The 19,465-nt window shown below is 54.3% G+C and overlaps 1 protein-coding gene across 6 annotated transcripts in view; it reads right to left on the minus strand.

The window, feature by feature from the left end:
• Positions 1 to 3,228: 3,228 nt before the first annotated feature.
• DLG3 (discs large MAGUK scaffold protein 3) overlaps positions 3,229 to 19,465 on the minus strand; it is a 43,149-nt gene continuing 26,912 nt past the window's right edge. For 4 of the 6 annotated variants that reach the window (XM_072336541.1, XM_072336539.1, XM_072336543.1 and 1 more), the window contains 11 exons: positions 18,497 to 18,611; positions 14,381 to 14,557; positions 14,132 to 14,207; positions 13,436 to 13,535; positions 10,229 to 10,270; positions 9,801 to 9,851; positions 9,030 to 9,131; positions 8,777 to 8,949; positions 8,201 to 8,310; positions 7,368 to 7,459; positions 3,229 to 5,667 (listed from right to left, as the gene is read on the minus strand). In XM_072336541.1, coding sequence (XP_072192642.1) covers positions 5,561 to 5,667; positions 7,368 to 7,459; positions 8,201 to 8,310; positions 8,777 to 8,949; positions 9,030 to 9,131; positions 9,801 to 9,851; positions 10,229 to 10,270; positions 13,436 to 13,535; positions 14,132 to 14,207; positions 14,381 to 14,557; positions 18,497 to 18,611 — 1,145 coding nt within the window. In that variant the 3' untranslated portion in view covers positions 3,229 to 5,560. Of the gene's footprint in view, positions 5,668 to 7,367; positions 7,460 to 8,200; positions 8,311 to 8,776; positions 8,950 to 9,029; positions 9,132 to 9,800; positions 9,852 to 10,228; positions 10,271 to 11,048; positions 11,095 to 13,435; positions 13,536 to 14,131; positions 14,208 to 14,380; positions 14,558 to 18,496; positions 18,612 to 19,465 lie in introns of all 6 variants that reach the window. The other 2 variants (XM_072336542.1, XM_072336540.1) reach the window with 1 other exon arrangement.

The raw sequence follows: 19,465 nt of genomic DNA on the forward strand, positions 1-19,465 counted from the left end.
ATTTATCAGATGGTTTAGTTTTCAGTCCATCTCAGTGGGGACAAGAATCCAGAGCTGTTTGCCAGGATCACAGTTTAGAATAGAGAAGAGCAGGTGCTATCCAGCTCACAGAAAAAAAGCCACAGCTTTTACTGCGTGCTGCTTTTGTCATAGACTGCAAAGTGCAACAGTCAGAGCTCAGCATGAAGTGCCCCCAAATCCACATAAAAACACAGGCTGGTAAATGGGTGGATCTAACTACAGCTGGATCACCTAAAGTGATATATCCTATCTATCTGAAAGTCAGCGTGAGTGGGGATGATGGAGTGAGGTTAAGAGATCTTAGTCCTGTGCAACCATTGCTATTTAATCGGCAGCTTCAGAAGCTGGAAAATAAATGGTCTGAGTGTTATCTTCTGTACTGCAATCCATGCTATATCTTGGTGTCCCCCTGCAGGGCATAAATCTTGGCTGCACTGTGAGTGCATATGAGCACAAGGTCAGAGCATGTGCATCTTCTGATGTGCCCAGTCCTTTGGAAGAAAATAACACTGACTGGGATGGGAGAAAGGGGCAGTGTGCTCCAATGAAGGAGTGCTAAGCTCTGTGGGTTCTAGCAGCAGCTAAGTGTATTTATTATAGGAGTTAAACAAAAAGCCACCAAAAAAGCTGATAGGGTGCTTGAATAAAAACACAGGTTCAGGGGATCAGTGCCTTTTTGGAAGGTGTGGTGGGTTTCATAGCACATGCACACTGATTGCTTTTCAGTTTGGGAAGTAAGAAGGCATCAGGCACAACCAATAAGGAAGGTTTTGTCTTTCGTGTGATAGACCCTGTATACATTTGTGTGATGTATAACTGGCCATGTGTGCTGTACATGGATTCTTCTGCTGTTTCTGTAAGAGGAAATTGAAGATCTGCGCCTGCTGTCGTTTTGGGCCCTCGCGTTTGCTTACTAGAGAGAAGTGTTTCGCTGCTTGAGATTTAGATCTCTACCAGCAGCTGTTTTCAGCTCTTTAAGGACAATGTGCTGTCTGTCAGAGAAAGACCTCTAAAAAGCCAGGCCTCAACAGTCACACTGAGTTCTGCTGGAGACATACACTGCATCCCATTGACATGGGCACCAGGGATGCCATACAGTTAAGGTGCTCCTTTCTGTTGGTGCATCTCCACAGTGCCTGCCAGGCCGCCTCTAATGGTGTCTCTCAGCTCATGTCTGCCCAGTAAGTATGGCAGGTAATTACATACAGCCACTGGAAGAGAACAAGCATTAAATGTGTTTATGTCTACAGCCAGAACTGTTTGATTTCTTTAACAGCTCAGTTTGTTTTCTCTCATGCGACAGACTTAAGTAGAGTGGACTTGCTACTAACAGTACTTCTTACCTCTTTGCTGCTCATGTTTTGCATTGTGCATTTTATTCTAGCCTTAATGTTACTGTAATTGTTAAATAGGGCAAGAGTGCCTCTCTGGGTTGAGTCAGACCTTAATGAGCTGGATTCCCAGTGACCATTTCCAATAGGTAGTTTGTGTGCAAGCACCCTTGGTTGCAGACTCAGTTTGCTGGTGTAGACGCAGGCTGGTCTGCACAGTGGTTATTTTACTAGGCTGAGTGTTGCATTGTAGTCCCATTAATCCTTCTAGAATGACTGTGGGACATAAGGAAGAATAAACTCAGTGCTGTTTGCTCCTCATGTCCTCTCCTTTTATCAGCTTTGTGCCACAGCTTGGTTTCTGCTTGGGGGATCCGGGTGCCTGTCCTGAGCTGTGAGCAGATGGCTCCAGAAGGTGGCATTGTGGCGGTGGGTCCTGCTTTGCACCTGACTATGGAAACTATAGGGTGTGCTCTGTAAGTGCAGCGTTCCTCCCAGCTTGTGAGCACACAGATGGATCTTCCAGGGCAGCAGTTCACAAATCTTCCTGCCTCAAGCCACTACTTATGTGTGTGTGTGTCCCCTCCCCTTTTTTCCCCCCTTACTAATCTGATAACTTCTGAACTGTTTGTGGAGCAGCAGCAGCCTGGACTAGCATGGGAAATGCAGTCTTGAAACGTCCCGCAGGGGCTGTGCTGGGAGCACCTCCCACCATAGGATCTGAGTATCTGCCAGTGCAAAGGCTGCAGTGCTCTGGAGAGGCAGAAGAGAAGCTGGGTTGGCCACTAGTGCTCAGGTCAAGCCCAGGAGAGTTGAAGTGATTACAGTAAACAGAAATCAAGTTAATTGGAAGAAGACTGAAGCTCATTAGAGGATTGGGCAGAAGCTTTTGTCAAGTCGTGCTCTGGAACTAAGAATAGGGAGGAAATATCACAGTCGGCCCAGCGTGGTTCCAACCCCATACTGTGAGTCACCCCATCATCGTCCCCTGCATGCTTCCACCATTAGCAGCTGCTGCACTGACCGACCCGAACGGCGCAACGGTTCTAATTAGTGTTAAAAAAAATCCAAGTCAGACACCATGCCCTTCATTTGGGAGGCAAGGGATACGAAGAGGCACAGAAGAACAGGGAGTACCTAAGGATTCTTCACAGAGTGAGACTTCTTTAACGTGACAGTGACTTTACCTCCCTTACAGCAGATGCTCAAGTCCTGCTGAGGAAGGCAGGGAGGAGAAATCCTCCATCCTTCAAGATTCAAGAAGCCAAAAGCCCTCTCACCTTTCAGATGGCTGAACTCAGTGACACAGCGGATTCCAGATGCAGGCAGGAATGCTAACGACGTACCCATTAATCACACTTGTCTGCCAGCAAACACACTCCTGCTCTCTGTGTTTAAAAATACAAGAAGGAACTCTGGTTGTCTTTACGACTCTCTTTTTTGTCATCTGATGTATAAATAACATGTTAGGCTGAAAAAGGATGCTGTGTTAGTGGGACTATATGTATATATATATATATATATATATATACACACATATATAGATAGATAGACGTGCACCCTTTGCTGCCTTTACATCCAGCACAGAAGCCATTACACAGCAGCACATAAACCCTAATTGTAGAACCAGCCCCATGCAACTCAACCTGTGACCCAAAAGACAACGATGGTGTCATCCAACCCACATCAAGCTGTGAGGCAACAACACCAGAGCTTCCCCGTGACCTCATTAGGGCTGCACCTGAGGAAGACTGCTTCCTTTCTTCTTCTCTGTTCCAGGCTGCTCTCAGTGACCGCATTACGGCGCTTCTGCCTGTCACCAATTGCTAAGTGAGCTCAGACAGCAGAGCTGGCACAGAAGGAAAGACTCCACAAGAAGGGCTCAAAGGCAGAGTTCTTTGCAACTCTCTGTTTATTAAAAATATACGTCTCCTTGGAAGAAACACCGGTAACCAGCGAGCGCTGTGATCGATTCAGTACTGTCAGCTATGCCATGGAGTACATCAGCTTTTTCCTCCATGGGGCTCGAGGAGAGACAGGCTATTAGAAAAACAGCTGAGACAAGAGCTGTGTGACAAGCATTGTGTGTCACGCACTGTGCTGCTCCACGGACCCACAGCAGACCCTGCACGGCAGCATTAAAGTTCACTCCTTTAGGGCAGGACCTGTCAGCTGCAGAATCCTCCCACCCCTCCACCATGTCCACAGCAGTGTCTGCTTGCAGCACTGCTTTCTGGCCCGGCAGGCTGCTCAGTCCCTGCAGGCTCTGCGTGGTGCAGGATGAGTGCAGTGTCTCAGCACCTGTGCAGCAGCTCGTGTTCATGCAGCACACTGTGTCCTGTGCCCCCCACAGCCATTACCTCCGGGATGGGCACTGGCACTGCTGCACTCGCTCACCCTCATACAGAAAGGGGAGGGAAGATGGCCCAGACTTACCTGCTGGTGCCTGCCTCTGTGTCTGAGAACACTGCGGTCTGTAAGAAGATGACTCTCCCACCTTGGCTGTCAGCACCTGAAAATGCAGCCTGAGCTGCCCCACAGCTTCACACAGCCCCATTCCCACAATGGAGCTCTGCTCCAGTGCCAAAGCTTCCTCCAGAAGGGATGTTGGTCTGCACGAGGCCAGCTCCCAGCACTAACAGCTGCCTCATTTGGGAACCCACAGGATAATGCAGTGCACGACTCCATCCCCCCAAACCACAAGCAAGAGGCACCCAAAGCAGTTCCCAAAGGTAAAAACAGAGAGGGCATGGAGCCCAATGTCAGAAAGAGGGCAGAACCAGGAGGTGAGCGCTCACTTCCTCACTGCTCGAGGATGGAGCTCTGACCCACAGCCACCACCACATGTGCAGGGAGCGGAGCAGCGAGTGTGACACCAGGGAAGAAGGAGGAAAGAGGAAGGCTTTCAGCTGCTGCCCCATTCCTACCCATCTGGATGCCTGTGAGTGACCACCCAGAGCACAGCTGGGGCTCTTTGTGGCAGCAGCCAACACCAGAAGGGATCATTCACCTTTGAGCAGGGGTCCAGGGCCAGCCTGACATCCCAGGTTTTGCACAGCAACACAGGACGGTGAGTACATCGTTTCATGAAGCTGGTAGAGTATTTCCTAACTAAACACCTCGGATCCGGATTCTATTTACAATACAAGCCAGCTTAAAAAATAAGTTAAAAAAACTGGATTTTATACCCGTTCAGTTCATTATTAACAAGAGGAAAAAATAATAATAATAATAATGGAATAATGAAAACAAAACAAAACGAAACAAAAAAACCAACACTGCAACACAATGTGGATTTGGTTTAACATCAGCTTAAAAAAATAGAACCAAAAGGAAACCTCTCATGCAAACACATACGGTGGCGTGTAAAACAATGTGCAATTTAATATGTAGCATCATCCATTCTCTCCCTCCGCAGCCTCCTGCTCAGTCTGTGGCTCTTGGGTCAGCCCAGAGCTCTGGGCCCTTTATGGGGGGGGGGGATGGGGAAGGGATGGGGGAAGCTCTGTGCTGCTCCCCAACCTGGGGCTGCTGGCAGGGCAGCAGGAGATGCTCGTGGTACCGCCGGGATCAATTCTGCCCCAGTGGACTCCCTGTGCCCAGAGGGTGGGACAAAGAAACTGAAAGATCCTTGCAATAACACAGTACCTTTGAAGAGGTCCCCTCAGGTTTCCTAGTCCACGCGGATATATATATATATATATATATAATATATATATAATATCTTTCTCTATATTATATATAAATTACATATACAGATAAATAAAATGCCTTCTGCTGCCGTTCTGTCGCGCTGCTCAGAGCTGCTAGGCAGTCACACCTGGGATAAATGCCCCGGAGCTCCAACGCTGCTCGTGTTCTCAGAGTCCGCTGTTTCACTTGTTTCGTACGTCAGTCCTCAGCCGCCTCCTCCCTTCTGGATTCTTGGTTTAGTTAATAATAATAATAATAGTAATAAAAAACGACTGTTGGATGGGTTCTCATCTGTCTCTAATGGAGCAGTGGGAAGGTCCATGCAGGGATGGTGGGAACAGTCACGTGATGAATGAGAGCAGTTCATCCCAACAAAAGAAACAGGACTAGAAAACTCAATTCTGCGACGATCTAAAAAAGGGGGCAGGAATCGTTTGCACCATCCCCCCCCCTTGGGGCAGAGGGCACGGGTGGGGTGGGACGTCAGAGATGGTCCCCCCAGGTTGGGGACAGCTTCAGAGCTTCTCTGGGGACGGGACCCAGATGTAGTGCCCGGATTGGTCCTCGATGATCTGTTTGATTTTGCTGTATATCTCTTCGAGAGAGTCTCCTTGTACGATGGCTGAAAGAGAACAAGCAACACTTTGAGCAAAGCCACGACCACGGAAAGGCCTCCTCTGCAGCAAAGGGGGCCGACAACACGCAGCCAACAGCAAACGTGGAGCTCGTATTGGAGGAGCTGGAACAGACACGTGGTGACACAGAGGGTTAACGCAGTGTGTCCGAGGGGATTAGCGAGGGCTGCGCTGATCCCACGCCGGCGGAGCTGCTGGCGCGTGTGAAGTGCCAACCAGGCTCTGCACAACGGTGCTAATCAGCTTTGTGAGCCGTGTCCCAGCGCTGCTGAGCTCCGGGCAGTGGGCCCAGGGCAGGGCGTGAACTTCCAGCTCTGCTCCATGGTCACTGCCTCCCTCCTCCCCACCGCTCTGCTGCGATGCATGGAGCACTGCGAGCATTAGCCAAGTGCAAACCCCCACGTGCTGGATTCGCCCACGCAGATCTGCTCCCCTGCTGTGCACTCCTGGTTGTTACTTCTATGCTTCATGACAGCACTGCCATGCTGGAAAAAGCCAACACCTGACTGCTGCTCCTGCAGCAGTGCTTTCCCAGCGCCTTGCTGCTTAGCACAGACACAACACAAAAGGCTTCTGCGTGTCTCCTACATCAGGAGATGGACCACAGCTTTCTGGTCCCTCAGCCTATAGCCAAGCCAGCACCATGCTCCAGTGCCTCACTGTAAGCTCCTGGCACAGCATTTCCTACAGCATCCACCTGCCCATTTCAGACTCCTTTCAACCGGGCTGTGTCTCAGCCAAGAGCATTCCTTCCCCAGGTCAGCCTCAAGCCTGCTGGCCACGTGAGGCTGCAATGATGGCGTGCTGAGGGTTTGGCAGGACTGCAGAGCACATTTCCTTTGTGTTTGCTCTCCCTGGAGGAGCAGCCCGCAGCTCTGGAAGCGCTGCCCAAGGCAGAGTTCTGGGGAAGGCTCTCACGCTGTTTGTACCGATACATCTTCTCAGCTGCGAACTGTATTTGTTAAATGTTCTGCCTGAGATTCTTTTTTTATAGTAGCTGTTAGGTGAGTAATGCAGTGTTTAGCAGGATTGCCATTCCTCGGCTTTGGAGGACACAATCACCACAAAGGGGGCAAAGATGGAAGACGAGTTGCTCTGCCTCTTTGTCTGCCCGTGATTTTCCAGCATTAATCACACCACAAACGTTAGTTCCTCAACGCACAAGGATGCCTCTGTCATGAGCCCATCCCTGTGAGCACAAATTGCTGGGCAGCCCTCGACTGCTCTTCAACACGGACTCAGGAAGCCAGCCAAGCTTCCAGTCCTTGTTGGAAGCTGTTTTGTAATAACTCAGGGCAGCCTCCATCATTTGGGTCCCTCACCTTTATCTTTCCTCTTTAAACACGACTCTATTCTCACTCTTGGAGAGTTATCTACGAATCTATCTTGTGCTTCCCCCTACCTGTTGTGCCTTTATTTTTATTGCTATTATTGAAGTCAGCGATAGGCTTTCACAACCTTGGAAAATCCTGCCTGACAACTTCTGCCCTTCTTCTAGACCTGGTTACCCAGTGATCTCTGAACGGGCCCTTTGTACGGCCGTGCTGGCAGAGCGCCGTCTCTTTTTGTTCTGATGGAGCTGGACGTTTTCTCATGGCCCTACAAAGTGAGGCGGTGCTGGTAGAGGTCACAGCTGCCAACTGCAGGAAGATAATCCATCCGACACAAAAGTACTGGGGATGCTCACCTGTAAAATACTCTCCAAATTCTTGCTCGAGTTTCATGGCTTTGTCAAAGACCTTGTTGGCCTGCTCGTATGTCTGTCTCCGGTTCATCTCCCTGCCACGAGTGAGAAACAGAAACTCAGCAGTGAACAAAAAGGAAAAAATAGCCCATGTCACCATCCCTCTGCTGCACCATAACGTGGAACAGTCCGGGCAGCCCTGTGAGTTTGCAGGACCGCTACAGAAATCCCCCTGCTTTCCCACATCCCGTCACCACTCTCCTTGCTGGGCTGCCTCATGTTCATACGAAGCTAAAACGAGCAGTTCTAGGGCTGCTGGCCTGAGAAAGGGTTTTTCCAGTCCCCCTGGTGCCAGCAGTGTCTCTTCTGACCTCAAAGTCCAGCTTGAACTACAGAACTTCCCCACGGATGATACTGTTGATGCTTGGAAGACGTGCACTCGGGTTCTCCCCCAAGGCCACGAGCAGCAGGATGGGCTGCAGCAAACACCTCCAGCCATTCCAGCACTGTGTGCTCTCAGCAGCTTTCCTGGCTGCCTCAGGGCCCAGCAAAGCAAGACCCATCAGACACATCTGGGAGCATTACTCTACTGCCACAGAAAATCCTCTTCGGTGCAAATAAAGGTTTTAAACCAGAACAATCCATGGAGATGGGATGCACCCACAGCATTAGACCCACTGTGAGACCAGAAACACAGCAATGGATCCAGCTCCAGTGAACAGGGAACGTTCAGCATCACCAGCAACATCTGCTGCTTTCTAAAGCACAGAGGCAGCAGAAGTACAAAGCCCCAACTCGCCAGCACCACCCGCCCCAGAACACATTGCTGCACTTACATGAGAGCTTCGATGGATTTTGGTTTGATGAAAATGGCAATGGGATAAAGTTGTGCTTGTTGCAACCTCTTGATAGCATTGCCAGATACATCCAGGATGCAGTGTTTCCCCTGAAAAGGAAACGACTGGGATCAGACCTACCCACACAGTCTGCTCTGGGCAGAGAACAGCTTGCTCATAGGGACATGCTTACAAAAGAGAGGAGCCACCGAGGTGCAACTCTGCTCCTGAGACACCGGGCAACTCCCACAGCTCTTACATTCCTGTCTGCTTATGGCAGGACCGCAGCAACGCTAAGGGACTCTATTTTTCCCTTGACACTTATTCCCAAACCATCAGTGCTCCCCTATGCATGAAACACTACTGCTCCACCAAGAGCAGCCACGGACTCCTGAACACAGAGCTGGTGCCCCAGTGCAGCTGTTTGAGTGGAGCTGGGCTGAAGGAGACAAAGCAGTGAGGTGGAGCAAAGCAGCCATATGGGCTGCATAGGGATGCAGTCACTGCCTTTCATTATGGACACGGGGAGAAGAAGGACACTGCAAGAACATCCCTGGGGGTGCCACAGACACTCACCCTCTCTGCGACCGCCCGCACCGACTGAATGCTGGTCCCATAGAGATTGTCGTTGAACTGCCCGGCCTCTATGAACTTGTTGTCCTGAATATCCTTCTCCATCTGTTCTCGGGAGACAACAAAGTGGTAATCCTGGCCATCCACCTCATTGTCACGCCGAGGCCTGGTGGTATCTGGAGGAGAAAAGGCATCAGGAGCGGAGCTGGTACGACCCACCTGAACCCACATGGTTCTGCCCTCTGTGGGGACTCACGTGGCACGCAGGAACCAAACTTGTGTGGAAATTCAGAGATGAGGTCGTCGTTAATTCGGTCCTTCGTGGGCCCCAGGATGATCACAGGCCTGGCGTAGTGAACTGCAAACAAAAGCCACGGCTCAGACCAACCCACGCTCTGGGAAGCTCTGTGGAAGTTCATCTTCAGGTTGCGTTCGATATCATCCACATCCAACCCAGGCGATATGTACAGGCAGCTGGAATGCAGCATCTCCATCCCCTCTGGCAGCGTGCAGCTGGGCCAGGTGCAGGAACTGCCCCAGGGAAGGTGCCACAGTCTCACAGGTCAAAGATCAGCAAAGCTGCTCTGCTGCTCGAGGCACAGAGCTGACAGCCAGGACATGTGGACATGCAGGCTGTGGGCCCTAAGAGACTGATCCAGATGCTGGCAAGGACGGACTGCTGAGGGGGAACTGCTCAGAACAGAACCCCTGAATAGTTGGAAGGGACTCACAGGGCTCACCAACTCAGCTCCTGCCTCCACACTCCAAACCCAAACCTCGTGTCTGAAAGCATTACCTGAACACCCCCTGAACTCCAGTACTCAGGGCTGTTACACCATCCTGAGCAGCCCGTTCCAGTCCCACTGCCCTCTGGTGCAGAACCTTTTCCAAACCCCCACCTGACCCCATCCTCAGCAGGGGCCAAACCCAGCTCTGCTGAGCTGAAGATCACCCCAGCTAGCCATGCACAGCACAGCTGTGACCGGGGGAGGGGGTTTGACACCCACAGCCCAGCACAAGGACTTACTTTCTTGCCGTATCACTGGCTCGTATGACAGGATAGTGTCCTCTTGTCCTTCTGAAACAGAGCCGAGGAGAGATGGGTGAGCATTGGCAGCAGCCTCCAATCCCCAGCCACCCCTTGCACTGAGGACAGGCTCTCACACCCAGCCAGTATCAGCCTCCTCCTCCTCTACTGCAGGCCTGGATATGAGTGGGCACAGCTGTGGGTGCACTGCAGGCATTTAGAGGAGCACTGGGGGTAACTGGAGCACTGGCTGCAGCCAGACCCGAGTTGTCTTGCACCCCAAAACCCGAGATGGCAGCTGGCCCAGCATCTCGGTACCACCAGCAGGAAGGAACAGCCTCCGAATAGAAACAACACTGGGACAGGACGAGATGGGAGTGCACACACACACACACAGAGGTGAGACAGCAGGAGAGACACACACTTACTGGAACTGCTCTCGCTGTCACTGGTGTTTGATGTCACGCCCTCTGCAAAGCAACCAGAGAGACCATCTTCAGAGCCAGCGCTTGCCAAGGGCACGTGAGCTGGCACCCAGTGCTGGCAACTGAGAGCAGGGCAGCCAGGTGGCACCACCAGAAAGGCACCCTGGCACCCATGGGGAGGGCTGGGAGCGGGGTGCTGGGGCAGAACAGCATCTCTTGCCCTTTGTCACGCTCAGGGGGATGTGCGGGGGAACCTCTTCTGCTCGGCTATGCTGAGAGATGGGGGGAGGTGCTGGGAGCGGGGCTGCGGGCAGGGCTGGCAGGGTGCAGCATGCACACGAAGGGCAGGGGTGGGGAGCTGCCTGCAGGAACGGGCTGGGACTCACAGAGACGAGACAGTGACAGGATGGGACAGAGTTCGGGGCTTTGCTTTGCTTTGGCTGGTCCCAGTGCTGTGACCTCCCCACAGAGGCTGGCCTGCCCCACTCGGCACAGCTCTGGCTCTGCAGGGTTTGGGGTGTGCAGCCAAGCAGCTCTGGGAACATGGGCAATCATACACCATCAAAGGAAGGTGGCACGACACCTTCACCTGCTCCCGAGGGTGCCACAGGCAGGCCCTTGTGTGCGCTTAGGGCACAGCCAAATCCCCCAGGCAATCTGCCCATCCCCTCCCCAGTACAGCACCTTCAGAACCCTCTGCTGGGAGAGGCAATCAAACCCATGGGGTTCCTCGTGCCCCGCACCCAGAGAAGCGCAGCCACCAGGCACCCCCAACGCGTGCTGGCGATGGAAAGTGAACGATGCGAGTTGCAATTCCACTTACTCAGGTTCTTTGCTCCATAATAATCGTCACTTAACCCAGGGAAGTCCTGATTTCACAGACAGCGAGAAGGGGGAGAAGGGAGAGAAAAAGAGCGCAGGAGAGGGGCGGTCAGAGAGGAGGGGAGAAGAAGACAGAGCCAGATGAGCATTAGTGACAGGAGTGCGGAACGGCCCAGAGCTGTAACTGCAAGTGATGTTAAGAAACGTTTCCCGGCGGTGACACCGACATCTCACCAAGAGCTGCTGACCCCCCAGCAGACCCTCACACCGCTCTGGCTGCACCTGGAGGCCACTGTGGGTCCCCCTGAAGCTCTGCCGCAGCCACAAGGCGTTTCTCATACAGCCTCACTTGGTCTTTTGCTGCATGCAGCTCTGCTCTCCCTTAAGCCCCTCTGGAGGGGAAAAGAGCACTGACACAGCTCTAACAGCATGGCTGGGGGATGCTTCTCCCCACCTGTGTGCACAAGCTGCCCACATCCCCCTGCTGCAAGCAGTGCACCAGGATGGGCAGCACAGCAGAGCGTGGCAAGGGAGCTGCCTGCAGGCTGCTCTGATGCTGCTGGCATAGAGCGCAGCCTGCCCTGTGCCCATGCCATATGTCCCGTACTGGAGGGCAGGCCAAGAGCAGTGCTTCAGTGACCTTCAGCTGCAGGCACTGAGCTGATCTGTGCTCCATTGGCACCCCTATGCCATCCCATTCCCTGCTGCTACGCCACCTCCGACACAGGTCACATCCTCACTGCTTCCTGCAGCCACCAGCCAATGGCCATGCCCTGCACACAGAGCAAGGCACCCACACCCTACAACAAATAAGGGTAGCCAGGACAGGAAAAGCTTCCAATGGCCCAGGTCTGTTCCATCAGAGGCTTTCCAGCATGCCACAAGCAGCGGTTACTGCGAGCCCAGCCACATGCCCTGCAGGAACCTGGACACACAGACTTCACACACCATCACAGCCATCGTGCTGTCACTGAGACCTCCATGCAGCCTGGCTGAACGAAGTGGGCGCTGGTTCCAGCTGCCCCCTGCCAAGCCTAGGAGGGTGCCGGAGGGGAGCACTCAATGTGCTGGCACCTGGGCAGGGACACAGCTCTGCCTTGCCCACTTGCTCTCCTCTTTACAAAAACACGAGGCCTGCAGCGTTCTCTGTGAACACTCACTGGAGGAGCGAATGCAATTTAGCACCTGGAAAGAGGAGAGGCTGGGCACAGCTGCTCACCTAACCCAGCAAGGGCAGGCTGTTCTATCCTTGAACTGGGAGAACACTTTCAAGAAGTGAGTTTGCTCCAGAGGAGTTGTGCAGCTGCCTCTCAGTTTTCCCTGGGTACCTACTGCAGGCTCCAGCATTCCTGATGTCGGGATTTGGAGCAAGGAGCTGAACACTCAGCTCTCAAACCTGGAGATGTCTCGAGGTTACACCCCCACCCCTTTCTCCCATCCTTTTCTACACACGGGATGTGTCTGTGCACAGCCCTGCCTGCCAGGGAGAGAGGAGCTGCAGCACAACCAGCCCTCACTGGGAGCCCTGGGTGAGAGCTGGGTATTCCCCAAAGTCTGCAGCCAAGAAGCCAGGATGTGTCTCAGCTGCTGAGTGTGGGCAGTGCTTCTGCCAGCGAGAGCACACCTCCCTCACAGCCACGGGGTTTCACCTACAGGAAAGGCTTGGAGATTGTCAGGAATAGGTAGCAGAGAGTCACTTCTATGGGAGACAGTGAACACAGCCAGGATGTCCCCCTCAGCCCAACCAAGGACAAGGGCCAAGCTCCTGCACTGCTCAGCCACCCCTTGCTCTGGGAGGGGGAGCAGCCCTTGGCAGGCACAGGGAGGGAGCAGAGCTCACATGGGAGAGAGCAGGAGGAGGCAGAGCAGAAGTGTAGGCAAGTATAAAGTTATGAAAGGATGAAGACACCAAACATGAGAAAGAGAGAGCCAGCCCGTGCAGAGACAAGGCCAGAGGCAGCTGGGCTTGCAGCAGATGGGTGAGCCTGCCTGTGCAGGGCACTCATGCCTGGGACTTCATTAAGTGCACAGGGACAAGAAATGCAGCCAGGAGGTTCCTCACTTGGTTGGCATCCACCCCGAGTGCTACAGGAGCTGCCGCTTTGATTTCAGGCTCAGGCTGCTCCCTAGCTGCTGGTAGGGCTGATATGGGCACAGAACCTGAACGAGCCCTGGGCCGCATCCATGCCTGACGGTGGTTGGGAGGGCTAAAGTGCAGCAGGGCACGTGCACGGCCTCAGCCTGCCTGGCAGGAGCAGCACAGTTTGGCCAACGCAGGCAGGCACTGGGCTTGCTGGCTATGGGAACGTGGCACATCTCCCCTCCTCAAGGCAGGAGGTGGGAGCTCGGGGGGTTGCACGTTGCCCTCTCTTGCCAGCTGCTACTTACGTTCCTGTCCGCCGCTCTCCTGGGCCAGGTTCTCTTTGCTCTTGTAAAATGGGAACTTTCGAGAGAGGCGGAAACTCTTTTTACGTTTCGTTTTGATCGACTGTGAAGAAGATGGAGATGGAAGGGAGGACAGAAAAAACAATGGCGTTTAACGCATGTGAGGAAAATTAAAATGGAGAGACGATGAGGAGCTGTGGCAGGGCGGTTACCCTGAAATGAAATCATGGGGATTACATGAAAACTGTAATGCAGGGAAAATAATAATTGAATGCGGAGAAAAATGTGTTTTTAGGGATGTTGGGAAGCTGATGAGCCTCTGCAGGAGGAGCACGGCTGTTCTCCCTGCCTCATCCGTTCACTCCATGCAAGGGAAGCTCTGCCAGCATCAGGCACCTGCATTCAGCTCCCAGCCACCAGTGTGCTCTGCCAGGGCTGTGCTGGGATGTGCTCTGCTCCCTTGCCACCATGAAGACACCCTGCTACCAAACCACCGTCCTTCATCAGCACCTTCACAGCTGCCCCAGCTCCTCTGCTCCCACCCTGCACACAGCTGAAGGGATCCGTGCCTCAGATGATCCACTGCACTGCTCCTTGCTCTGGGACAGCTCTGGCTGCTCTCAATGGGAGCACCGAGCTGCCCAGACTCACCCTGCCCCACTACAGCACACCGTCTCGTTGAGCCTGCTTAGCACTCACCCGGTTGGACTCTATCATGCCAGTCCTGGCGTGGAACTTCACCGTTTTCAATCGTGCTCTCTCTTTCTTCTCCACCCTGAAGTTAAAAGGGAAAGAGGTGCTGCTAGTCCCTGGGATGCCCATAATGCTGCACGTATTCCTTGTGCTGATATCACCAGATCTGCCACATGGTGCAGATCCAGAAGCTGGGTCCTGAGGCTCACAGGACCAAAGCACCATGCGAGCCAGCTCCTGCTGATGGGCACTCACCTCTTCTTGCTGGGGATGACTCCGATCTGCTCGCTCTCACCGTGAGGTGTCACAAGCCTGGCTTGCCACCACTCATCATCAGAGGCGTTGATGACATGCAGGATGTCCCCATAGGAGAAGCTGAGTCCCTGGCTGGGTAAGCAGCTGTCCCGGGTCCGGTCATAGTCAAACAGAGCTCTGAAAAGGAGCACAGAGAGGAGTGAATCCCTCTCCTACCAAGGAAGCAGCAGCACTGCAGACCTCATAAAGCTCCAGGTGAAGTGCTCACCATGAACCTCCCACAGAAACGACAGCCCTGGACCAACAAACTAGCTCTTGACATGAACTGCAAGAAGCACACAAACCACACAGATGCTCAAGAAGGCTGTGGTCAGAAAGCAGCCAAACAAGAATATATAACAGGTTCAGCAGCCTCGAAAATATAACAGGTCGTAAATGGGACCCCAAGGTTTCCCTCCCCTCTGCCAATCAGGAAAGCAGCACAAGAGGGAAAATCCAGCTCATCTGTTCAGAGGGTGAGACCCAGCACCCGTGGGCCAGCAGACTGCCCTGCAGCAAGGAACGGAGAGCCTGCCCTGTGCCGTGACCAAGGAGGGTGTGAGATGGCCAGGAGGTGACTGTACCCTGCTGCTGGAGGAAGTCATGCCAATGGGCTGCAGGGCACGCACAGCCTTCGCTCTTGTTTACGTGCAGAGGTATTTTATTCCGGAGGTCTGTGAGTTATGAGTGCAACTCAGCGCTTACCTGATTCTACAACTATCCCAGATTTTTAATTGCTTCCCCTAAGAACAGTTTATTTAGTTACAGTACAAGAGCTTCGTCTCCAATATTAAATTACCCAGCTGCAGAAAAGATGATTATTTTTTAAACTAAGGAAGAGAAGCACTAATGCTCTTCCTGTGCAAGCGACTGGAGCCTTATCGCCCGCCTGCACTGCAGCCCTTTGCCACAAGCTGCTTTCAGGGGCCTCCATTCTACCAATGTCAGATCTCAAACCAGACCTGTTTTCCATTCCACATCCATCGGCAACACATGGGAACAGATGAGCAGCCATTCAGAGCACTGTTAGTGGCAGCACAACTGGGAGCCCCATTTTCACTCCCATGAGGTCAGCCCCACTCTCCCCCCAGGCAGAGTGTGGGGGCACGGTGAGCACTTCTCAGCCAGCTGCCGGCCTCATCCAGGCAGAAAAGAAGAGGAAAGCCATAATAACACCACCCTCTGCCCTGCTCATCACCTCCTTCCACTATGAGGAACCCCGAGGGGGTCTGAAGCAACACAGAACAAGTCACACTGATTGTCAAGCTGAATCCTTTTAACCGTGGCTCCATAAATAGTAAAAGCAACAGGCAAAGCACACCAGCCTCCTGCAGAGCAAGCTGACTCTCAAAAATTGCTTCTCTGCTACATTTACTAAGAACCTTCTCCCCAGCCAGCACGGCAGCTGACGGCCAGCATAGGTCTCCCTCCCTGCGGAGGCTCCAGGTAAGCTGGGGCTCCCCTCTCCTGGGAAGCAGAAGAGCAGCACCAATTCTTGCACTGTTGTGAAAGCTGCCGCTGTTCCCAGTTCCTCCCAGTTTTATCCTACTCATCCTGACTGGCTAAATTATAACCCCATGCTGAGCTGCTGCAGGAACAGCTATAGAGTGATCTGCTTTTGACTAAGCAGCCAAGATCTACCTGCAGGTCCTCATTTCTGGCAGCAGTGTCAGTGTGCAGACTGCAAAGCACCAGCTCATCTTCCAGACCAGAGAGAACCGTCAGATCACAGGAACTGTCCCCTGTGAGCACCCTAGGACTCAGCATCACCACCTTCTGCCTCCCGGGCACCAGCACCTGCCTGCACCAGGATGGTGAGCTCAGGTGCCAGATCTCAGCCACAGGGCTGAAATGAAGGGCCTGGCCAGGCTCAGGCACAGAACCAGCTCCTGCAGTAGCCCTGTGCTGGCTTCAACCGGGACACGGATGAGCGATGGAGCACTAAGCAGAGAGCTGCATGTGCTCTTCTTGGGTCACATCCTTCTTTAAGCACGGTGACCCAAGCAGCTCCTGGACCAGAAGGACAGGGAGCCCTCTGTGCTGAGGCCTGATAAATTGATGCAGCCCTGAGGTTCACCCAGCCAACAGCTCGCTCTGCTTTCCCCAGCTTATTCAGGGCCATTGCTGGGAGGCTCCAGTGCTTGGCCCCACAGGAGAACAGAAACACGCATGGCCCCGAGCACAGCACGTGGCAGCAGCAGTGCAGCACCGCGGGGCCCTTCAGCTGGAGGCAAGCAGCCCTGCCAGGCACCTCTGCTCCCTGCCAAAAGATAAGGCTGCGTGCGTGGCTGGCACGCCCCAGCCAGACCAGCGCCATTAGGAATGAGGAGAGTGCAATTAGCAGGAAGGAAAGAGCAGAGAACCGGCCGGGCAGGTTCCAGAGCCAGCAGCACTCTCAGCCCCACGGCCTGCTCCCAGCTGCAGGGTGCCTGCTGGCCAGGCTCCCCTCAGTGCCTGCATGGGGAACTCAGCGCTGCTGGATGAGAAGCCGGCCTGCTGGAGCCAAACAGCAGCCCTGCGAGGCACAGCCCTTCTCCACTCAGCCCCATCCCCTGCAGGAGCAGCAAGCTGGCTGCAGAGCAGCGGAGCAGTGCCAGGCCTGCTCCCAGAGCCAGCACTAAGCCGTCCCAGCCCCTGCCCGGCCCAGCTGCTGGTGGACTTTGCCCTGCTGAGTGCTGGGAAGCTGCCCTGCCCAGGTGGGCTGTGAGCACTGGGCCCCACGCCGCCCTGTGCACCCCACGGCCTGGCGGTGCTGGCGGTGCTGACTCGAGCAGTTCGGTAGCACGTCCCATAATTGATGTCCTGTCCACAAGGCAGCAGCTCAGCCGGTTTCAGGCAACCTGTGCTCGAAACCACCCCGCCCAGAAGGGCTGGGGCAGCTCTCACACGCTCACGGGTGAGGGTGTCAGCGGGGCAGCAGATGGCAAATCCAGCAGAGCCTCGTGAAACCGTGAGCTGCGGGAACATAACATGGCTCTGCCCCACGTCTGTCTGGGCATGGGGACCCTGAGCCCCCAAACCCTCCTACACAGCACAGCCCTGCTGCAAGACACGCAGCCTCAGCTCTCAACCTTCCTCCCTGCAGGGAAAGAGAAGCATCCCTTGCTTCTGCCAACCCCAACCCGCAACCCAAGGTGAGGAGTTGCAGGCTGATTTTAATAAGCAAATTTCAATCGCTCATTAGCTGCCACCGCGTTGCTTCTCACTGCAAAAAGCAGACACTGCAGCCAGCCAGGGGGTGGCAGGGGCAGCGGCCAGCAGGGCGGGGGGCACCAAGCAGTCACGGAGCCAGCACCGTGTGGCTGCTTAACCCCTGCCTGCTCCGTGCCTGGCTCTGAACCAAAAGCGCAACTCGGGATCAAAGCCATAATCCTCCTAAGAGCTCATCTCCCCTCCAGCCAGATCTCGCTGCACGAGCGGCAACAGAGAAGCCAGTTAGTGCAGAGCGGGCAGTGCTGCCTGCATCCTCCCTTGGGCCTCTCCATCCCCAGCAGCTCACCTTGGGATGCAGCTGCCTGGCTGCAGCACAGCCCAGCTCTCTGCACAGCCGCCTGTTTAAAAGGTATTTAAGTGAAGAGCACTCAGCCCTGAAGGAGTGCAAAACCCACTGCTGCACTCTCCAAGCTCCATGCCTTATTTATAAAGCTCGCCGTCCTCCCCTTGTAGCAGCAGGGCAGCACATCCTCACAAAGGCGCAATGTCCACCCACAGGTGCAAGGAAGCAATCCTGGCTGCTGTGGGTGCACCTGCCCAGGGATGAGTTGCTCATCTGTGAGGCTGCACTGACACATTCTCCTTCCTCGTTCCCAAGTGCCGGGCACACCCAGAAGCAGCACAGGCAGCTCCTGGAAGGTGCACCCTGTGAGCACCCGCCTCCCACAGCCCTTGCATGTGCACTTAGGATGGGTCTCCTGGCCAGAACTGTGGCAAAACTGGAGTGGGTCCCGCATGGTTGCACGCGCCCAACAGCCCCTCCCTCAGGAGGAAAGTGACCTCCTCCTCCTCCTTGATCTCTGCAGGCAGCAAGTGACCTCAAGTCTGGAGACGGCACTGACAGAGAGATGGGATGAGTCTTACCGGACATAGAGGGATCTCTTCTCACTTGTCCGAAGCGAGCCGGAGCCAGAGCTCATGCTGCTGTTCATCATCTGCTCTCTCAAGTCGTGGATCTTGGACTCGAAGCGGCTGTACTCTGTGAGGAGACAGAGGGTCAGTGCAGGCAGGGGTCGCCCCCAGGTCTCTGCCACCAACCAGATGAACCCCGGAAGCACCAAGAGAGGCAGCCGCAGCCTGCCCACAGGGCATCTTGCCCACGAGCCCATCCTTCCTCATACACAAACAAGGAGGGCTGGCAGCTGCCCCGCACACTCCTGTCCCAAGGCTGAGGTCACCTTGCAGAGAGCTTAAATAAAAGATGCAGAAAGAGTGAGAGCTCACAGGGGACCATCAGCTGCAGGCCAACAACACAGCATGGCCGTGCAGCACGGCCCACAGCTCGCTGGCAGCCCCCAGCCTGCCCGTGCCTTGGGATAGGGGACAGAGCACGGCCTTAGGAAGGGAGAGGAGGAATTCACCTGGCCTCACCTACATCCCAAGCAGCGCAAGACCCTTCAGAAGCCACCAGCACCTCCGGCAGCAGCAGGACGGGAGCTGCCACCACCTGCAGCTCCTCCCTCTGTGCCGCTGCGACCTTCAGCTGGGTGTAAAGGTCGGTCCCAGAGCACAGGGCGGAGGCAGCGGCCCCGCTCAGCCAAGGTAGACAGGAAAGGAGCTGCCAAAGACTTCCCAGGCTCGGAGATCTATGGAAAACTTTTGGTTCTGAAAGCCCCCAGCAGTGCCATGACTCACACCAAGCACCTGGGCTCACCGATTCTGTCCTGCGTACACACACTGTAGTTACATCCCACATCCTGGTGCACAGCAAGCTGCGTTTGAAAGCCCTTAACCATGCACAGGGACTGTTCCTTCAGTGCAGACACTCATGGGGCTGGGGTTAAGCAACTATGGGTCGGCATTTCCTGGCTATGGAGCTCTAAACTGTGCAGC

Source organism: Excalfactoria chinensis, chromosome 4 (assembly GCF_039878825.1).
Source record: "Excalfactoria chinensis isolate bCotChi1 chromosome 4, bCotChi1.hap2, whole genome shotgun sequence".
Taxonomy (NCBI): Eukaryota; Metazoa; Chordata; class Aves; order Galliformes; family Phasianidae; genus Excalfactoria; species Excalfactoria chinensis.